Source organism: Podarcis cretensis (genome assembly GCF_951804945.1).
Source record: "Podarcis cretensis genome assembly, chromosome: Z".
NCBI classification, from domain to species: Eukaryota; Metazoa; Chordata; class Lepidosauria; order Squamata; family Lacertidae; genus Podarcis; species Podarcis cretensis.
The window spans coordinates 48236933-48254430 of record NC_137184.1 but is presented as its reverse complement, the minus strand read 5'-3'; the positions used below and the strand labels follow the sequence as shown (position 1 = coordinate 48254430).

General features: G+C 43.9%; 1 protein-coding gene across 1 annotated transcript; it reads right to left on the bottom strand.

Moving 5' to 3' along the window:
- Positions 1 to 412: 412 nt before the first annotated feature.
- On the bottom strand, positions 413 to 6490 carry LOC307208229 (uncharacterized protein). Its single transcript, XM_079962822.1, has 4 exons — positions 6450 to 6490; positions 5202 to 5305; positions 4616 to 4682; positions 413 to 3556 (listed from the first exon to the last, which is right to left on the bottom strand). The coding sequence occupies exons 3-4, from the start codon at positions 4630 to 4632 to the stop codon at positions 2035 to 2037; spliced, it is 1539 nt and encodes a 512-aa protein (XP_079818948.1). The 5' UTR covers positions 4633 to 4682; positions 5202 to 5305; positions 6450 to 6490; the 3' UTR covers positions 413 to 2034.
- Positions 6491 to 17498: the final 11008 nt, after the last annotated feature.

Here is a 17498-nt window from a genome sequence, read left to right as displayed (position 1 = left end):
TCCCCCTGGAGCAGGACCTATTTATCTACTTGCACTTTGACGTGCTTTCAAACTACTAGGTTGGCAGGAGCAGGTACCGAGCAACGGGAGCTCACCCCATTGCGGGGATTCGAACCGCTGACCTTCTGATCAGCAAGCCCTAGACTCGTGGTTTAGACCACAGTGACTATTTTCATCATAGAAACATTGGAGGGCATGGAGTTATGTGACCCCCAATCCAAAGAGATAAGTAGTCTTTAGAAGACATCTGTATAGGGAAGTTTTTAAATGTGTAATGTTTTATTATGTTTTTATGCATGTTGGAAGCTATGATAATAAATAATTATTTATATAATTAATAATAATTATTAATTAATTAATAATAATAATACATTGGTACCTTGGGTTACAGATGCTTCGGGTTACAGATGCTTCAGTTTACAGATGCTTCGGGTTACAGACTCCGCTAACCCAGAAATAGTACCTCAGGTTAAGAACTTTGCTTCAGGATGAGAACAGAAATTGTGCTCTGGCGGCGGGAGGCCCCATTAGCTAAAGTGGTACCTCAGGTTAAGAACAGTTTCAGGTTAAGAATGGACCTCCAAAATGAATTAAGTTCTTAACCCGAGGTACCACTGTAATAATTGTAGAATAGGACGTCCCTATTTTCATTGGAGAAATGTTGGAGAAGGTATGCAGCATTGTGACTAAGATCCAGGGAACTGGGTTCAAATGTCTCCTCTCTCCATGTTTTATTCTCAATACTGCCATTTTGGGATTGGCTCCTTCAGCGCAGAAGCCAATAAAGCTCCTTGGGGAAAATCATGGGATAGAAATGCAATAAATAAAATAAATAATAACATTTGAGTCCTCCTGGCTCCCCTTAGGCCATGTTGCTAAGCATGTCTGCCCATCTTTACTCAAGCTTTGATCTCCTGGCGCTTTCTCTTTAGACACATGAAGCCCCACAGCACTCCCCTCTGCACCCATATGTTCCCATGTACACCCATGTACACCCCCACATAACCCATGTACATGTACACTCACATGCACTCATGTATACACACATACACACATGCCCGTGTACACCCTGTGCACTCATGTACACCAATGTGCACCCCACCCCTTCTCCCCCCCTCTCCCCCCTCAACCTTATACTGTGTACAACACTAATGTCTCACACTGAACGTAACTGACCTGTAGAAAAGACTCTGGGACCTGAAAGAAGATAAAATGCACATACTTTTGTAAACGAAGAAAATCTTTATTGAATTTTTTTTTAAAGGTAAAAAATAATGGATAGAAACAAACACATTGATACAGAGGTTTTTGAATGTTAATATCCAACTAAAAGCAGAACTTCTTACTGGGACTAATGGATATACAATTAGAAAAAGAGTATAGAAAATTATTTCAATATATGATTACAGCAGCAAGATTGTTATATGCACAAAGACAGAAGAGCTTATCATTACTATGGAAGAATGGTTATTGAAATTAATAGATTTGCATGTTTAATTAGAGTAAAATTATTGCTGACATTTTTAAGGATTTAAACTACTTATGGACTATTTGCACAAAAAGAAAAATAAGCTTGTGATATCTGGGTTTGAAGGTTGATTTATAGAAAGTAGGATATTACTACAGAGCAAGGATTTTGCATAAATCAATAAAGTTGATAGAAAAGCAGAAGCATTTCTTTTCTTCTTTCTTTTGGTTTTCGTGTCATAAAGGCTTTGGAATTTGATGTTAACTGTTGTATATTGCTTTTTCTTTGCTCATTTCAAGGTTTAATAATAAAATACTTTTTTAAAAAAAGGCAGAAGCATATTGGAATTCTATAATAGGCATTTAAGAGTTGCAAGATCCTCTCTACTTTTTTTTAAGCTTATGCATAAGATTCTACCAAAAAACTCTGCAGGCACTGCCATCATTATTCTGAATACTTTCTCTTAGATTACACCCCCTCAGCAGGAGGATCAGCACGGGGGCGGCCTCTCCCCCATCTGAAGGCTGTGGGCCAGTCTCCCCTCTTGCTCTCTCTTCCTCTCTTTGTCATCTCTTTATTTTTGGCTTCACAACAGGAGGATCAACACTGGGGCCGGCTGCTCCCCAACCCAAAGGTTCCAGCCCAGTCTCCCCTCTTCCTCTCCCTTCCTCTTCTTGTTTTCTCTTCATTTGTGGCCTCCCAGCAGGAGGATCAGTGGCAAAGATTCCCAGCATGTAGTGGAAAACTGGAGCTCTTCTGAAGTACTTGACTGCTTCATGACGAAGTTTATTCCAAGGAATGCTAGGTAAAGCTCCACCACCAGCATTTTCTTCACGATCACGGTCTTCTCCTTCTGGTTGATTTAAGCCCATAAATGATGATACATTTTTGGCAAAATCATCTGCATCGAATTTGGTGCTCTCTGAGGGCAACTGGCTCACTTTCTCCTTTCCTGGACGTGATGCCAATGTTGGGGGCAGAGTTTCCATGTCAGCCTGGGACATGCCTGCAAGCTGTTCAACTGCATCTTCATAAGATTCTTCCATTTCTTCAAACATTGCCTGAGCTTTTTCTTCCAGAGATGAACTCTCTTCCTTATCTTGTGCCCTCTCAACAGGAGGCTCAGCACTTCGGCCAGCTGCTCCTGCATCCAAAGGCTGTGGGCCAGCCTCCCCTCTTCCTCTTCCTCCCTCTTCTTCTTGCCTCTCAACAGGAGGATCAGCGGCAAAAGTTTCCGACATACAGTGGGAAACTGCAGCTCTTTTGAAGTACTTCATTGCTTCCTGGCCACGTTTATTCCAAGCAGTGCTAGTTGAACATTCACCAGCAGCCTCCCCCTCTTCCCTATCATGTTCTTCATCTTCCAGTTGAGTTAAGTCCATAAATGATGATAAAGCATCAACAAATTCATCTGTGTCAAATTCGGTCTGCTCCTCTGGATCCTCTTGCCCCTCTGGATCCTCTTGCCCCTCTGGATCCTCTTGCCCCTCTTGCCCCTCCTGATCCTCTTGCCCCTCTGGTTCCTCTTGCCCCTCCGGATCCTCTTGCCCCTCTTGCCCCTCCTGATCCTCTTGCCCCTCTTGCCCCTCCGGATCCTCCTGATCCTCTTGCCCCTCCTGATCCTCCTGATCCTCTTGCCCCTCCTGATCCTCTTGCCCCTCCTGATCCTCCTGATCCTCTTGCCCCTCCTGATCCTCCTGATCCTCTTGCCCCTCCTGATCCTCTTGCCCCTCCTGATCCTCCTGATCCTCTTGCCCCTCCTGATCCTCCTGATCCTCTTGCCCCTCCTGATCCTCTTGCCCCTCCTGATCCTCCTGATCCTCTTGCCCCTCCTGATCCTCCTGATCCTCTTGCTCGCTTCCTAGAGTTGCTGCCAACATTGGGAACAGAGCATCCATATCATCCTCCCTTGCCAGGGATAGGTCTACAAACTGATCATCTCCATCTTCATACAATTCTTCAATTTCTTCAAGCACATCGAACACTGCCAGGGCTTCTTCTTCCCCCTCAACAGGAGAGTCAATACTGGTGCCAGCTGCTCCCCCATCCGAAGGCTGTGGGCCAGTCTCTGCTTTTCCTTCCTCTTTACTGTGAAATAAAAGTAATAGCAATAAGGATAATTATATTAATTAATAATAATAATTTATTATTTATACCCCATCCATCTGGTGCATCTGGTAATTAAGATATGTATGTAAAATAGAAGGCCCTCTAAAAGAACTGCTATAAGCATGGGGAGGGGGTAATTAAAAAGCAATTAAACATTGAGAAAATTAGAACTATATATAGAATCTCGTGGGTGCCAGTTAAAGTATTTCATTTTAATTGCTCAAACTATATAAAAAGGGGGCTAGCTGACAATTGAGAAGTGCTGAAACACTGATTATAGGAGAAGCCAATCTACTAAAATGACTATTTTCTATATGTTATAAAACATTAATCAACATTTTATTCACTTCTTTTAAGCAAACCCCTGTGGATGGTGGGAATCAAACTGGCAAATAGAGGAGGAAAGCTGGTCAAAGAGACCATACAAGTCTTCATTGGCTTTGACAAAGGAACGTCCTCTCAAGTCAGCCATGGCTGGTGCTTGACCCTCAGGCCGCTGTCCTTCAGAAAACCAACTCCTGTATGCTAGAGGGGCTGTGAAGGCCTTGGTATGTCCAAAAACAAGTGGTGGGACTACCCCAACAAAGCAACTTTTTGGAAACAGTGCTATTAGAAGAATTATCCCACAAACTGAAAGTTGCAAGAGGTCAAAGTAATCATGGCAATTTCTATGCAATTTGATATTTTTGCTTATTTATTTATTTTATTTATTTCATAAAATGAATATACTACTAGAGGGTGGGGTGGGGGGACTCAAAGCAGTTTACAAAAAAACATCAACCCCACAAAGTCATAAAAACATCATTAAACATTTTACAACCATAGTGTAAAACATACAGAAAGTTAATGAGGTTCAGGTAATGGGGTACATAACAAAGGAGTTATCTCAGTTTATAATATAATTGAGCTTTCATAAATAAATACTTATTTTCAGGCTGGCATACACACTATCCAAACTCTATAGCAAAGAAAGTAACATTTTTCCGAAATAAATAAATAACAGCTATTTTCAAAAAAAATGTGTGAATCATAACAAACCTGTTTTCATTCATCATGTTTTTGGTAATGTTAATAATTGTGATTCTTTTCTTCTCCTTTCTATTTTCTGTTGAAGATTCAATAAAAATAAAAATAAAAGATAAAATTAAAACATGTCCATTTAGGCAATCCTATCAAGATATGTAGAATATTGAAATGTTTTTTGGCTCATCATTGATTTTAATGATTATTCTTTGAATGTTTAAATACTTGTTTTTAGCAGTTTTCACATCTAAAGTCATTGTTTTATTCCACCCCGCCCCCCTGTAAATCGCTTTGAAATGATATTTTTATACAGTCAAGCAGTGCTTAAACTTTAAGGAAAATAAAATAAATAAAATAATTCTTGTGGAGTACCATACGGGGATGGTTTCTTTCAATGGTATTTAATGCATTCATTGGGAATATTTCTATACCGCCACTCCTGGTATCTGGTTCCCGAATGGTTTGCACAATTTCAACAGACAGGTTCCATCAATAGGAGCCTGAGCTAAGTGACTCTTGGGGTTCCCTCCAGCTCTGAGATTCAACCATTCACTTTTATCCTGCCTGGACGAGCCTAAGATTACAATAAGCAAAACTCTACCTCTGTTCTCGTCGCCAAACTGCACTGGTCCACAAAAACGAAACTTTTTGCCAATTTGCTGCCCGCTCCAGAGGCTTTGCAGAACAACTTTCACCAGCCTCCACCTAAAACATTTGGAGAACAAATGTTTTTCAGATTTGCAAATAAGGGATCAGCAGCCTCACCTGTTCCGGGGACAGTCTACGGGATATCTAACAATCCGGGATAGCAGCGGGAAACGGCGCTGGAATAAGGGAATTTCCCGCAAAAAAAAAGGGAAGGTTGACAACTATGAGGGGAATAAGGAGGCTCAACTACAGGCAAACGGCAACCGGGCAAACCACGCATAAGCGAAAGGCTGGTCCCCAAAACAAAAAGACTCCTATGAAGGGCAGCGGTTGCTGCCAGCTCATTTGCAGCACATTCGAGAAGCTAAGAAACTGCGAAGGACGCCCCAAACTTGCATGTATGCACACTCACCCTCCCCACGAAAATAAATATTTTGTGGCGCTTTTTCCGAGTTTAATTTGCTTTGCTGTGGCGTGGGGAGATGATCCGTGTTCAAGTCTCCTTGCAAGGAGAGAGGGGAAGACTCAACAGAAGGTTTCTTCTAAACCTAATTGGGGACAGCTGAGGATCGGAAAGTTAAATCTTCCAACACCAAACCACCACCACCCCAAAATCACCCCTTCCTTGTTGCAAAACAGAAGTCCTCTTCCAAGTCGCCATGCAAGCGCAGAGAGCGGGTGCTACGGGGACCAGGGCAGGCGACGCACAGCTAACTCGAATATTAGGGCACAAGGAAGCCCGACCCCAGCGTTTTGTTCCCGGTCCCCCATGCATGCGTATCCTTTCAAGTTCTTAGGCGCATAAACTTTTGCAATTGTTTAAGTTGGAGCAGGTGCCGATTCCCACCACAGTCGCTCCACGCGCGCACGCGTACATCCCTTCGGAACAGCATCCCGGCGCATACGCATCTTTGGATGCTCATCTTTAGGACCTGAAAAATTGGGGCTTCAGTTGAAATGCTATCCCTACCACATAGAAAAACCTATGTGTTTCCATGCCCCCCGGACCGTTTGCTCCGCTTCGATGACAAATGGTCTCGGAGTCTTCCGTTTGGCGCCAAGGGGCAGTGGGAGCAGCTGGGGCGCTTTCCTGCAAGGTGGGAGCCCCCCTCCAAATGCACTTCTGGAAGTCCCTGCGGAGGATTCTGAGCGCGAGTCAGCCCGGGTGAACCGAGGAGGCTCCTGGAGCTCTCAGTCTTACCTTTTTCTCTCCTCAAAATCCGAATCTCCGTCCGCAGAAGCTGCTTCTCCCGCTCGCTACCGAGTCAGTTCAGCTGCTGAACTGTCCTGGGCGAGGCTCCTCAAACCACCTGAAACAAAGCCTGTCTTGTCATTGGTCCAAAGGCTCCACCAATAGAAATTCAGCAGACACCTTCAGCGTTCACCTAAAAGAAAAACTTGCGGGAAACTTTATTGTATACCACTAGCTTCTGCCCGCAATTAAGGATACATCTTCCCAGAAGAGGGGTTTTCTTATTGCAACGTTCTTAGAATCATAGAGTTGGGCGGTACAACCAGAATCTATGACAGATAACAACCCAACCTCTGCTGAAAAACTTCCCAGGAAGTGGATTCTCTTTCTTTGGAGGTTTTTACGCAGAAGTTGGTCATCTGTCACGGATGCTTTAGTTTGGATTTCTGCATTGCGGGGGGTTGGGCTAGATGACCCTCGGGACCCTTTTCCAGCTCTACAGTTCTAGGACTCTAAGGGCGTGAGAAGCCTCCCCTCTCCCAACTAGCTAAACCAGTGGTTCTCAAACTGTTTTCTCTGGGCCACACTTTCAGAATAAAAATTTGCTCACGCCATACCATTTTTTTATTGATAAAAAAATACACTGAAAAACAAAAAGAAACAACGCTTAGCTGTGCTTAATTTATAACACAGAACACAGCTGCTATATAATATGATCACGAAGCATCCAGAAAGTGTGAAACAATGAAGCTACATAACAACATGAATTATTCCCAAAATAAAATTAAAAACAAGCCTCTTACATATGTACCTTAAGTATATATACAAACTGAATGGGAGGTGTGAAGTTGCTTTTGTCAGGTAATGTCATGTATAAGACAAAATTTGAGACAAACTCTCATCTCCCCAACAACACAATTCCCCCCCCCCTTCTGATCTTTCGTATTTGTCAGAGTTGAAAATCTCTGTTGACAACAATATGTAATGGAGAACTGTATAATAGCCTATGTTTTTGAAGAGAGGCGTGGACACTGTTTTTGGTTATGTACATGGGGGGATACTTTGCTATGCCATGCCATGCTGCACTGACATCTTTACATGTTACATGTTTACATGTTACTTTGAATCTTTATTATTATTATTATTATTATTATTATTAATTAAATTTGTATACCGCCCCATCCCGCAGGTCTCAGGACAGTTCACAACATAAAATTACCATTTAAAAAGCACAAAATACGTAATAACAATTAAAAACCTACAAAGACAACCCAATAATCCCCCTTCCTACAACACATTTTAAAATGGCAGGGGATATCAAACAGCCAAAGACCTGGTTTTTGTCTGCGCCCAAACCTCCCTGGGGAGAGCATTCCACAGACGGGGAGCCACTGCAGAAAAGACCCGTTCCCCTGTCGCCACCCTCCGCACCTCTCAAGGAGGAGGCGCACGAAGAAGGGCCTGATGAACGCAGGGCCCAGATTGGTTCATACGAAGAATCATAGAATCATAGAGTTGGAAGAGACCACAAGGGCCATCGAGTCCAACCCCCTGCCAAGCAGGAAGAGAGACGGTATTTGAGGAATTGCGGTCCTGAGCCATTTATAGGTCAAAACCAGCACTTCGAATTGGCCTGGAAGGCAGCTGAGTCTACAACGCTATGCACCCTTACTCGTGAGGAAACCCAACTGAAAATAGTGCGACTGAGTTCTGAGTAAGCATGGATAGGTACCTGCTGTGAATCTGAAAGACTGGCTGACGCAACGGAGCAGAGCAACCGTAGAAAGGAAAAATAAAAAATTAGTCCCAAGGAACCAGAAATATATATATATATTTATGAAATCAAAATGTCTATGCCGCAGTAACTCTCCCACGATTTCCCCTCTTCAAATTAAGGAAAACTGCTTGCGCCATCACCAGCATCAAGTACGAGGCACGAAAAAAAATAGAATAACGTACATTCATAGAGCTTTAACATACATTAGCTTAGAAATCCTGGTAGCAGTCGTACATAGGTTGGTATGGTGTTTATTATTCCCATACAAATTGGTGGACTGACTGCTTAGGGGTGAAAAGAGGGGAGGGAAAAGTTAGCAAGGAAAAGTTTCCTCCCTCATGCTATCGTTCCCTCCCCTCTTTCCCCCTTTAAACCCCCCCCCCCCAATATGGCATTTACTTTACTTGCACACTGCAGCACGTCATTGCCAAATTCTTGGTTGTGTGTCTCTGTGTTAGAATCAAAGAATCGTAGAGTTAGAAGCGATCGGGGACCTCGAGGGTCATCTAGTGCAACCTTCTTTCAACCAACATGGGACCCGAACCCGCTACCCTGCATCTCATGTTCTATGGAATGAGCCATGCCAGCCATGTTGCAGTGCAAGGCTATCCAGAAGTAATCGCCGCTGTGATCATCTAGGACTGCGGACAGTGCACATTTTAAAATGCATGCTTTTTACAGTACAGTGGTACCTCGGGTTAAGTACTTAATTCGTCCCAGAGGTCCGTTCTTAACCTGAAACTGTTCTTATCCTGAAGCACCACTTTAGCTAATGGGGCCTCCTGCTGCCGCCGTGCCACTGCTGCACAATTTCTGTTCTCATCCTGAAGCAAAGTTCTTAACCTGAAGCACTATTTCTGGGTTAGCGGAGTCTGTAACCGGAAGCGTATGTAACCTGAGGTACCACTGTAGTTTGTTTATTTTTTTTTACAGTTTTCACCTTTTTTACAGTTTTGCCTTTCTAAGCTAAAGAGCCAGATCGCTCCGCCCCAGCTTGCCAACCCCTTTTCTGCTCTTAGGCTGAACGGGGTTAATTCAGAGGGCTAATTCGGCGGAAGACAGGGATAAGTGAGGGGCATGGAGGAACACATTTTCCCTGGAGGAAGTCCCTTTGCAGTCGGTGGGGCCTACTTCAGTGCGTGAGCCTGAGTCGTTAGCTGTGCTTGTCAGTGAGGACCGCAAGATGGGCTTTCCTTCCTCCGCCAAGGAGAGAGAGCTTTTGTGAGGAACTGACGGACCCTGCCCCATGTGCTGTTCCCCCTTCTATGGGTAAAAGGTTTGCCAACTGGAAGGCACAGACAGCAGACCCGCCGGCTTCTGCTTCTGAAACTCCGGAGCAGCCCCAAGGTCTTCTTCCTCCTGCAAAGCTGCAGGGCGCTCAGAGCAAAGAACGCGCAGCGGGGCTGTTGGAGCGGATAGCAAGGCGAGACCTTGATGCTGATCACAGAAACGCGTTGCTAGCCAGGTGTTGATACGAAGCTTAATCGGAGTGCAGTGACGACCTAACGAGGCTGCCGAAAGTATATGAAAAAAAGAGAGAGAGAAAAGCAGAGCGCAGCTGTTCTCCTTATTTCTGCCAGAAACTGTAATAGAAGGGAGTGGCCGCGGTTTGACGGTCTGCTTATGAAAGGTCATGTAGGGTTTTAAAAATGTGCAACGTGACTCTAGATCTGAAATACAAACAGGCAATCAGAAATCAGGAAGACCAAAATTTTGATAAGGAATGGGGGAAATTTCTAATTTATCTTAAAAATAATTGTAAACAGTTAACATCGTTAGTAGGATTGGAATAACACTTGTAGTTTAATTTTGGATATAATGGAGGTGCAAAAGATTTGGATTATTAAAAAAGATGTAGGAGGAAATGACTAACAATAGGCCCCACAAAGGGGAGGAGGGAAGTTCAGGAGATTCTTTGGAATCTTGTTTTTATGATGTATGTTGGATATGTGATTGCAAAACTTTAATTTGGAAAACGGGGGGCCAACTTTAATAAAATATTGGGGGGGGCTGGTAAGCTCCACCCCAAATAATTGATCACAAGATGCAATGCTTGCACACTGTTTGAATGAGGACCCCCCTCAAATATTTTGTGGGGGGGGCCAAAGGGTGTGTTTTCTTGTAAGAGCCTTTTCTACTCACTAAAACTCCATGTGTTGCATTTTTAGTTTAAAATTTTCTTTTGCCTATAGAGGGCAACCAAGTCCTTATCGTTTTATCTCTGGGAGACTGATTACAACAGGTAGAATCCATAGCTTGATAACTTTAAAGCAAACTTATAAGAAATGTACATCTGAACTATTATTATTCTGAGTGGTTATCACAAACCATTGTTTCCTTGCCTTTGCCATAACCATACTCGTATGCATGACTCGTATGGTATCATTTACTCTGTTTGGTTCATCCACTACACTCTTTCCTGGAAACGCACTAATTTTTCACCTCTGAAATACTGGGGAAATTAATGCTCCCCATGCAGTAGCATCAAAAAACTAATAATGCAGAATAAATTCACCACAAATGTACTAAGATTATGTCAAGTGCAGAATACACCCACAATAAAATGCCAGTCTGGAGGGGCCTAAAGAATAAAACAAATACCCCTGACTAAAATTAACAACACCCCATTATTGAAACAATGAAATAAATCAAGCATAATTCAAGACTCTAAAAGTGTGTTTAACAAACACCAGGGCTCACATACCCATTGAGACTAGCAATTGATGAAGCAGCAAGAGAATCAAAGTCTTGCTTTAAAAAATGAAAACCTTCAAATGTCAGAACACAGATAAAGAGGAAGATGAGCTAACTTCTTTGGGCAGGAAGCTCCCCAGGTGAGGTGATGCCACAGACAAACCCCTCCCATACATTCCCTTGGACTGTAACCCTCCTGCATGTGAAGCAAGCGCTCTGTGCCTCTTTGTAACAACCTTCTGCAACCTGCTGCCCTTCAGATATTTTGGACTACAACTCCCATCAGACACTCCCCCCCCCATCCTAGATGATGTTTATGATATTAATTCTTTACCCCTAGAGGAGCCACAGGAACCCCCTATTTGCCACAAAACCAGAGCAAACAGCAATCCACAGAAAACCCATTGGCTCCAATTCAGTGGTAAAGGTGGAGTTTTCCTGGGGAAAGCAGGGGGGTGGGTGGGAATGCTCAGACACAGACCTGGGAAGCCAAGACCTGTGCCTAGAAAGGCAGAGCAAAGGTAAGTGTGAATGAGCCCTAAGACTCAAGGAGGAGGAATTCCAAAGAGGAGGTGTCATGACACTAACTGCTCAATTCCTCTATTGGGGTCCTCTATTGGTGACCTCCTCAAGGAATCCCCTTATAGGTTGGTACCTGCAGGTGGCCCTCACCTGCAGAGTGCAGTGGTCAATTTGGTATAGAAGGGGTGAGATGCTCTTTTAGGTTTCCTGGTCTCAACTGGTATACACAACCAAAATCAGGACATCAGCATTGACTGCTTACTCAGGTTGTCAGTTGAGGAGCATCCCAGACTGGCAGTGTTCACTGGGCTGTTTGAGGGATGAGATGCTCCCTTTCAGTCATTTGTCTTAATAATAATTTTTTAAAAGCATCCTCTGCAAACCATCTGCAAACCTTCTGATATTGCCCCACTGTTTTTCAAAAGCAACGTGATTATCAGTCTGGTTTTGGACTACAATTCCTATCAGCCTGAGATAACTGAGCATGACATTTCAGTTCAAAACCTCTGAAGCACACCAGGTTGGCAAAGGCTCATTTTTATGATAAAAGTATACCTATAAATTGGAAGTTCTTTTTTCAGTCGCTTAATATTGCTGTGTCTATTTTACCTTTTTTTTTTTATTGACCCGGATTTGGTGTAAGAAGAATCCTTTATATTTGCAGTGGCGTAGCGTGGGTTGTCAGCACCCGGGGCAAGGCAAGTAATTTGCACCCCCTAACCCGTAGATTTGCGCCCCCTAACCCTAACCCCCAGATGTTGTGCCCGGTGCGGCCGGCCCCCCCTGCACCCCCCCACGCTACGCCACTGTATATTTGTTTGCTTTTACAAAAGAAAAGAAAGCAAGGATTCCAGCATTAACAGGGCACCCATTTCTTCCTGCATTGCAGGGGGGCTGGACTTGATGAGCCTCAGGGTCCCTTCCAACTCTACTGTTCTATGATTCTGAGAGTTCCCACACAGTGCATAATTGGCTTAAATTCCCTTTGTCCCAGGCATTGCATTGTTTTGCGTTTTCAGAGATACCAGCAATATATAAAACCGCTTCTTATCTTCTTTGTCTTCTTTTTCACATGAAAGAGTAAAAAGTTTCAGAGTTTCGCTAATTAATTTCTCAGACTCCCACTCACTGTGCCTTCTTCAAACTCCTCAGCAAATTTCTTGATAGCAAACTGATCAAGACCTGAGCAAAATGGAAAGTTAAGTTTAATAAGCAAGTTTGCAGCTTACCTCACCATATGAAGTGCTTTGCTTAGCCAGCTCTCTCTCTCTTTCTCTCTCTTTCTCTCTCTCTCTCTCTTTCTTGCACCAGTCTTTGAAGTGTGTTTCAAACTTTCTCTTTCTCTCCCTCTCTTTCTTCGTATTTATTGTATCAGCATACTGTGCTGGCAGAGTAGCAGCTAGGAAGCCAAATCATGTGCAATTCTGATTCTTTTCTTGAAATTAAAGTGATAAAATATTCAAAACCTTTTACATGCAGAACATATAGCTAAAGAAGGATATATGCAAAGTATTTACATTCACATGTTAATCCAAGCATGGGCTTAGTTTTTCCTTAGGTGAAGATTACAGCGTCTTCCTTAAACATTCAAACAAATGTGTCTTTCTCTCTTTCCAGTCCTTGCACTCCGCCTTCTGTCCGTGACCCAGCCAGGCCACACATATCCTTCATGAGAGGTTTCCACTTTCTCCTTCCAGCAGATAAGACTTACCACCCCAAAGTTAACACGCACGCATGCACGCACGCACGCACGCACACACGCGCACACACACACACACACACACACACACACACACACACAAACTAAACTGATTGTAAGCCATTTGTGTTCTAGTAAGCAGCATGCAATTATCGTAAATGGCTTGGATATTTTTAATGATATAGCAGTACGTAAATGTTTTCTATGACTCAATAAGGCCTTGGGAAACAGAATGGTCCAGCTGGCCGGAAAGAACCTCAAGGATGGTGCTGGGAGCTTCTCTAGCAGGATATTGCACAGCTGGATTGTCGTTGGGAAAAGGCCCTTGCCCTGGTGGGCGCCGGCTTCCCTTCATTTCTGTGAGCACTCAGAGCAGGTATTGCAGGGGGTTGGACTAGATGGTCCTCAGAATCCCTTCCAACTCTGCAATTCTAGGATTCTGAGAGTTCCCATACTGTGCATAAATAGCTAACATCCCCTTTGTCCAAAGCGTTGCTTTTTTGGGTTTTCAAAGATCTTGGCAATGTATAAAACCCTGTCTTATCTTCCTTTTTAAACACAGGAATGAGCAAATCGCTTCAGAATGTCTCTGAATAAATTCCAAAACTCCCAGATAAGGTTTGTTGGAGAAACCACACACCGTACTCCTTCAAAGTGGGGTGTGGGGGTGGGGGTGGGAATCCAGAGACTATTTCCTGGTAGCACAGTTACAATGATTGTTTGCAAATGTCTTTTTGTCATCCTTTTTAAATATAAAAAATAACAACTATCCTCTTATTCCACCTATCATTGAAAGGTTTCCTCATACACAAAATCCAAAATCCTTATTAAGGAAATAAGGATTCCCTAATTCAGGGGTCGGCAACCTAAGGCCCACAGGTCACAAGCGGCTCGTGGGGGTCGTTTAACCAGCCAATGGGCACCCGGCGCCCGGTTGGTTGGCTCCCATATGCTGCACTAAGCCAGCATGGAGCAGAGTGGGGACAGCCTTCCGTGATGCTAGCCGGCATCCCACTGGCTGCAGGAAACTCCTGCAGCCAATGGGAAGCTGCGCACACCTCCTTTGTGCCCGAAGGAGTGCAAGAAATAGCGTTTGCACTCCGGCCCACTGCGGTGTCTGCGAGACCGTGAACTGGCCCAAGCCACAAAAACTTTGCCAACCCCTGCTCTAATTGATTAAGCCCATGGACATGTGAAAAAATAGATGCAACCTTTGGAACTAATGGAATATAGTGCATATTAAGCTCACATCTCCATGTTTTTTGATTCTCGAAAAGCCTTGTTTGCAGCTCCATTATCCCAAAAAGCATGTGAGTAAAGTTTTTTGTTTTTTAAATGGGGCAGTATACCAGCATACAGCTCTTTCCTACTGTTTTCACTGTCCAATAACATTATTTGATGTACCACACCACACCCACTGGGTTGAATGAGATTCATTGCATTATTATTATTATTATTATTATTATTATTATTATTATTATTATTAGAATTTATATACCGTCCTATACCTGGAGGTCTATTGCTGATCAAATGCTGATCAAAAAGGCACAATTCCAAAATGCAAGAGGTACTGCAGTGTGAAAGGAACATTAGAAAATGGGACAGAAGCACTCACATTAGAATCAGGAAAACTAGCACAAAATTCTCCACATCCAAATGTGCCTTTTGTTCATAGAAAATAACCTTGTTTCTCTTTATTCCAGTTTTCCACCTATAGTACCAGGAACCTGTCTGCTTTGCCTATGAATGCAAAGAGACCTGGGTAAGAGACAAGTTTTTTGCTTCCAGAGACAGGATATCCACCACTGTCATGCACCTGGTTCCCAGCCTGTTGGTGCAACCTGAGTCCTGCATAGCCCCTAAAAGGACCTCGTGGGAATGTCAGCTAACTCTCCTGACATTCATCTTGAGACTGGGACCAGATGCAGAATCCATGGCTTCAATATCTGGCAACAGCGTGTCAAGCAAATGTTATCTCGCTTTCCAATGCATCTCCCCAGCACTTTACTTATCCCGAAAAGTACAATTCTGGTGAAGCAGGTTTCTCATGCAAAAGTTTTGAATCAGGTTTAATTGTGCAACATGAATTTGCCAATGTGTGATTGGATCCCACCAAGAATAGAGACTGTCTGGAAGAAAAGTGCAGCCAAAAACAATCAAGGGACTGGAGCATCATACCTATGAGGGGAGAGCTTTTGAGTTTTTTAAAAAGGTTAGTGTGGGTGGGTGGGGGCAGATGTGGAAGCACTTCCCTCCCTCCCTCCCTCCCTCCATCTCTCTCTCCCCCTCCCTCTCTCTCTCTCATAATACCAGAACTCATGGACTTCAATGAAGCTGAATGCTGGAAGTTTCAGGACAGATAAAAGAAAGCACTTACTCCCACAGAGTATAGTTAAACTATTGCCCTCAGCTGTAAAAGAGGATTAGGCAAATTCATGATGAGGATGTCAATGGCAGTCTTCTCCCTCCACTTGCTGCCTCTGAATAACATTTGCTGGGAATCACAAGCGGGGAGAGTGCTTCTCTTGAACTCAGGTCCTGCTGGTGGGCTTCCCTTTGGGGCATCTGTTGAGCCAATGTGATAACAGGATGCTAGATGGGCCTCTGACCTAGAATCATAGAATCATAGAATCATAGAGTTGGAAGAGACCACAAGGGCCATCGAGTCCAACCCCCTGCCAAGCAGGAAACACCATCAGAGCACTCCTGACATATGGTTGTCAAGCCTCTGCTTAAAGACCTCCAAAGAAGGAGACTCCACCACACTCCTTGGCAGCAAATTCCACTGTCAAACAGCTCTTACTGTCAGGAAGTTCTTCCTAATGTTTAGGTGGAATCTTCTTTCTTGTAGTTTGGAGCCATTGCTCCGTGTCCGCTTCTCTGGAGCAGCAGAAAACAACCTTTCTCCCTCCTCTATGTGACATCCTTTTATATATTTGAACATGGCTATCATATCACCCCTTAACCTCCTCTTCTCCAGGCTAAACATGCCCAGCTCCCTTAGCCGTTCCTCATAAGGGATCGTTTCCAGGCCTTTGACCATTTTGGTTGCCCTCCTCTGGACACGTTCGAGTTTGTCAGTGTCCTTCTTGAACTGTGGTGCCCAGAACTGGACACAGTACTCCAGGTGAGGTCTGACCAGAGCAGAATACAGTGGCACTATTACTTCCCTTGATCTAGATGCTATACTCCTATTGATGCAGCCCAGAATTGCATTGGCTTTTTTAGCTGCCGCGTCACACTGTTGGCTCATGTCAAGTTTGTGGTCAACCAAGACTCCTAGATCCTTTTCACATGTACTGCTCTCAAGCCAGGTGTCACCCATCTTGTATTTGTGCCTCTCATTTTTTTTGCCCAAGTGCAATACTTTACATTTCTCCCTGTTAAAATTCATCTTGTTTGTTTTGGCCCAGTTCTCTAATCTGTCAATGTCGTTTTGAAGTGTGATCCTGTCCTCTGGGGTGTTAGCCACCCCTCCCAGTTTGGTGTCATCTGCAAATTTGATCAGGATGCCCTGATTCAGCAGTAACTTCATTGGTTCTTAAGCTCCCTCAGAGTTCAGATTCACTATTTTGAGTAGCAAGACTGAAGGGGGAAATCCTCATTGCAGCGTCTGCCTGGGCACCATCAGGACAACTGCAACACTGCAACTCCTTTCTTCAAAGAGCAACTGCCTTCCTGGTATGAGACCTGGCTGCAGAGTCCTAAGAAGGGGCCTTGCCCAGGATCAGCTGTTTTAGGCCTGCTGTTTCCAATCCATCCTGGGGGCAACAACTGGTGGGGATGAGCATCATTATCAGCCTTCATTATCAGGATGAAGACAAAAAAGAGAGATTCTCAAGGGATGCTCTTTTGGGACCCGAGTCCAAACATGATTCATCCCACACTGAAGACAAGACTATAAATGATTGCTTCCTTCACTCACACCCCATCAACCCCAGTTTGGACAGCTGGATGGGTAAAATTCCTGAGAAAGGCTCTACTTATGCCATGATAAAAACAGAACAAGGGGAGCCAAAGCCCACTACAAGTCCTTTAGCAATCACTAATAATGGTTCGCTGGAGCTGGGCTTGCAGGGCAGGTTTTGCATTTTGATCTCTTGTGGCACACAGCCTCTGTAACCTTCCTAGATGCCTCAGTATCTCAAAATGTGTCTGATGGAGGAAGGGCACCTGTGACTATTTTCAGCTTAGGGAAATGGAAAAAAGGCATTGCTGTAACGTGAGCAATGGGTTAAATGACACAGTGCTGTCATGGTCCATGTCTTGAGTTAGCACATCCCCAATGCCTATAATAAGAGAGCAGGGGAATTGGTTTATCATAGCAACAGAACAGAGGGCGGGTGTATGACTTGCTGGGTCATCC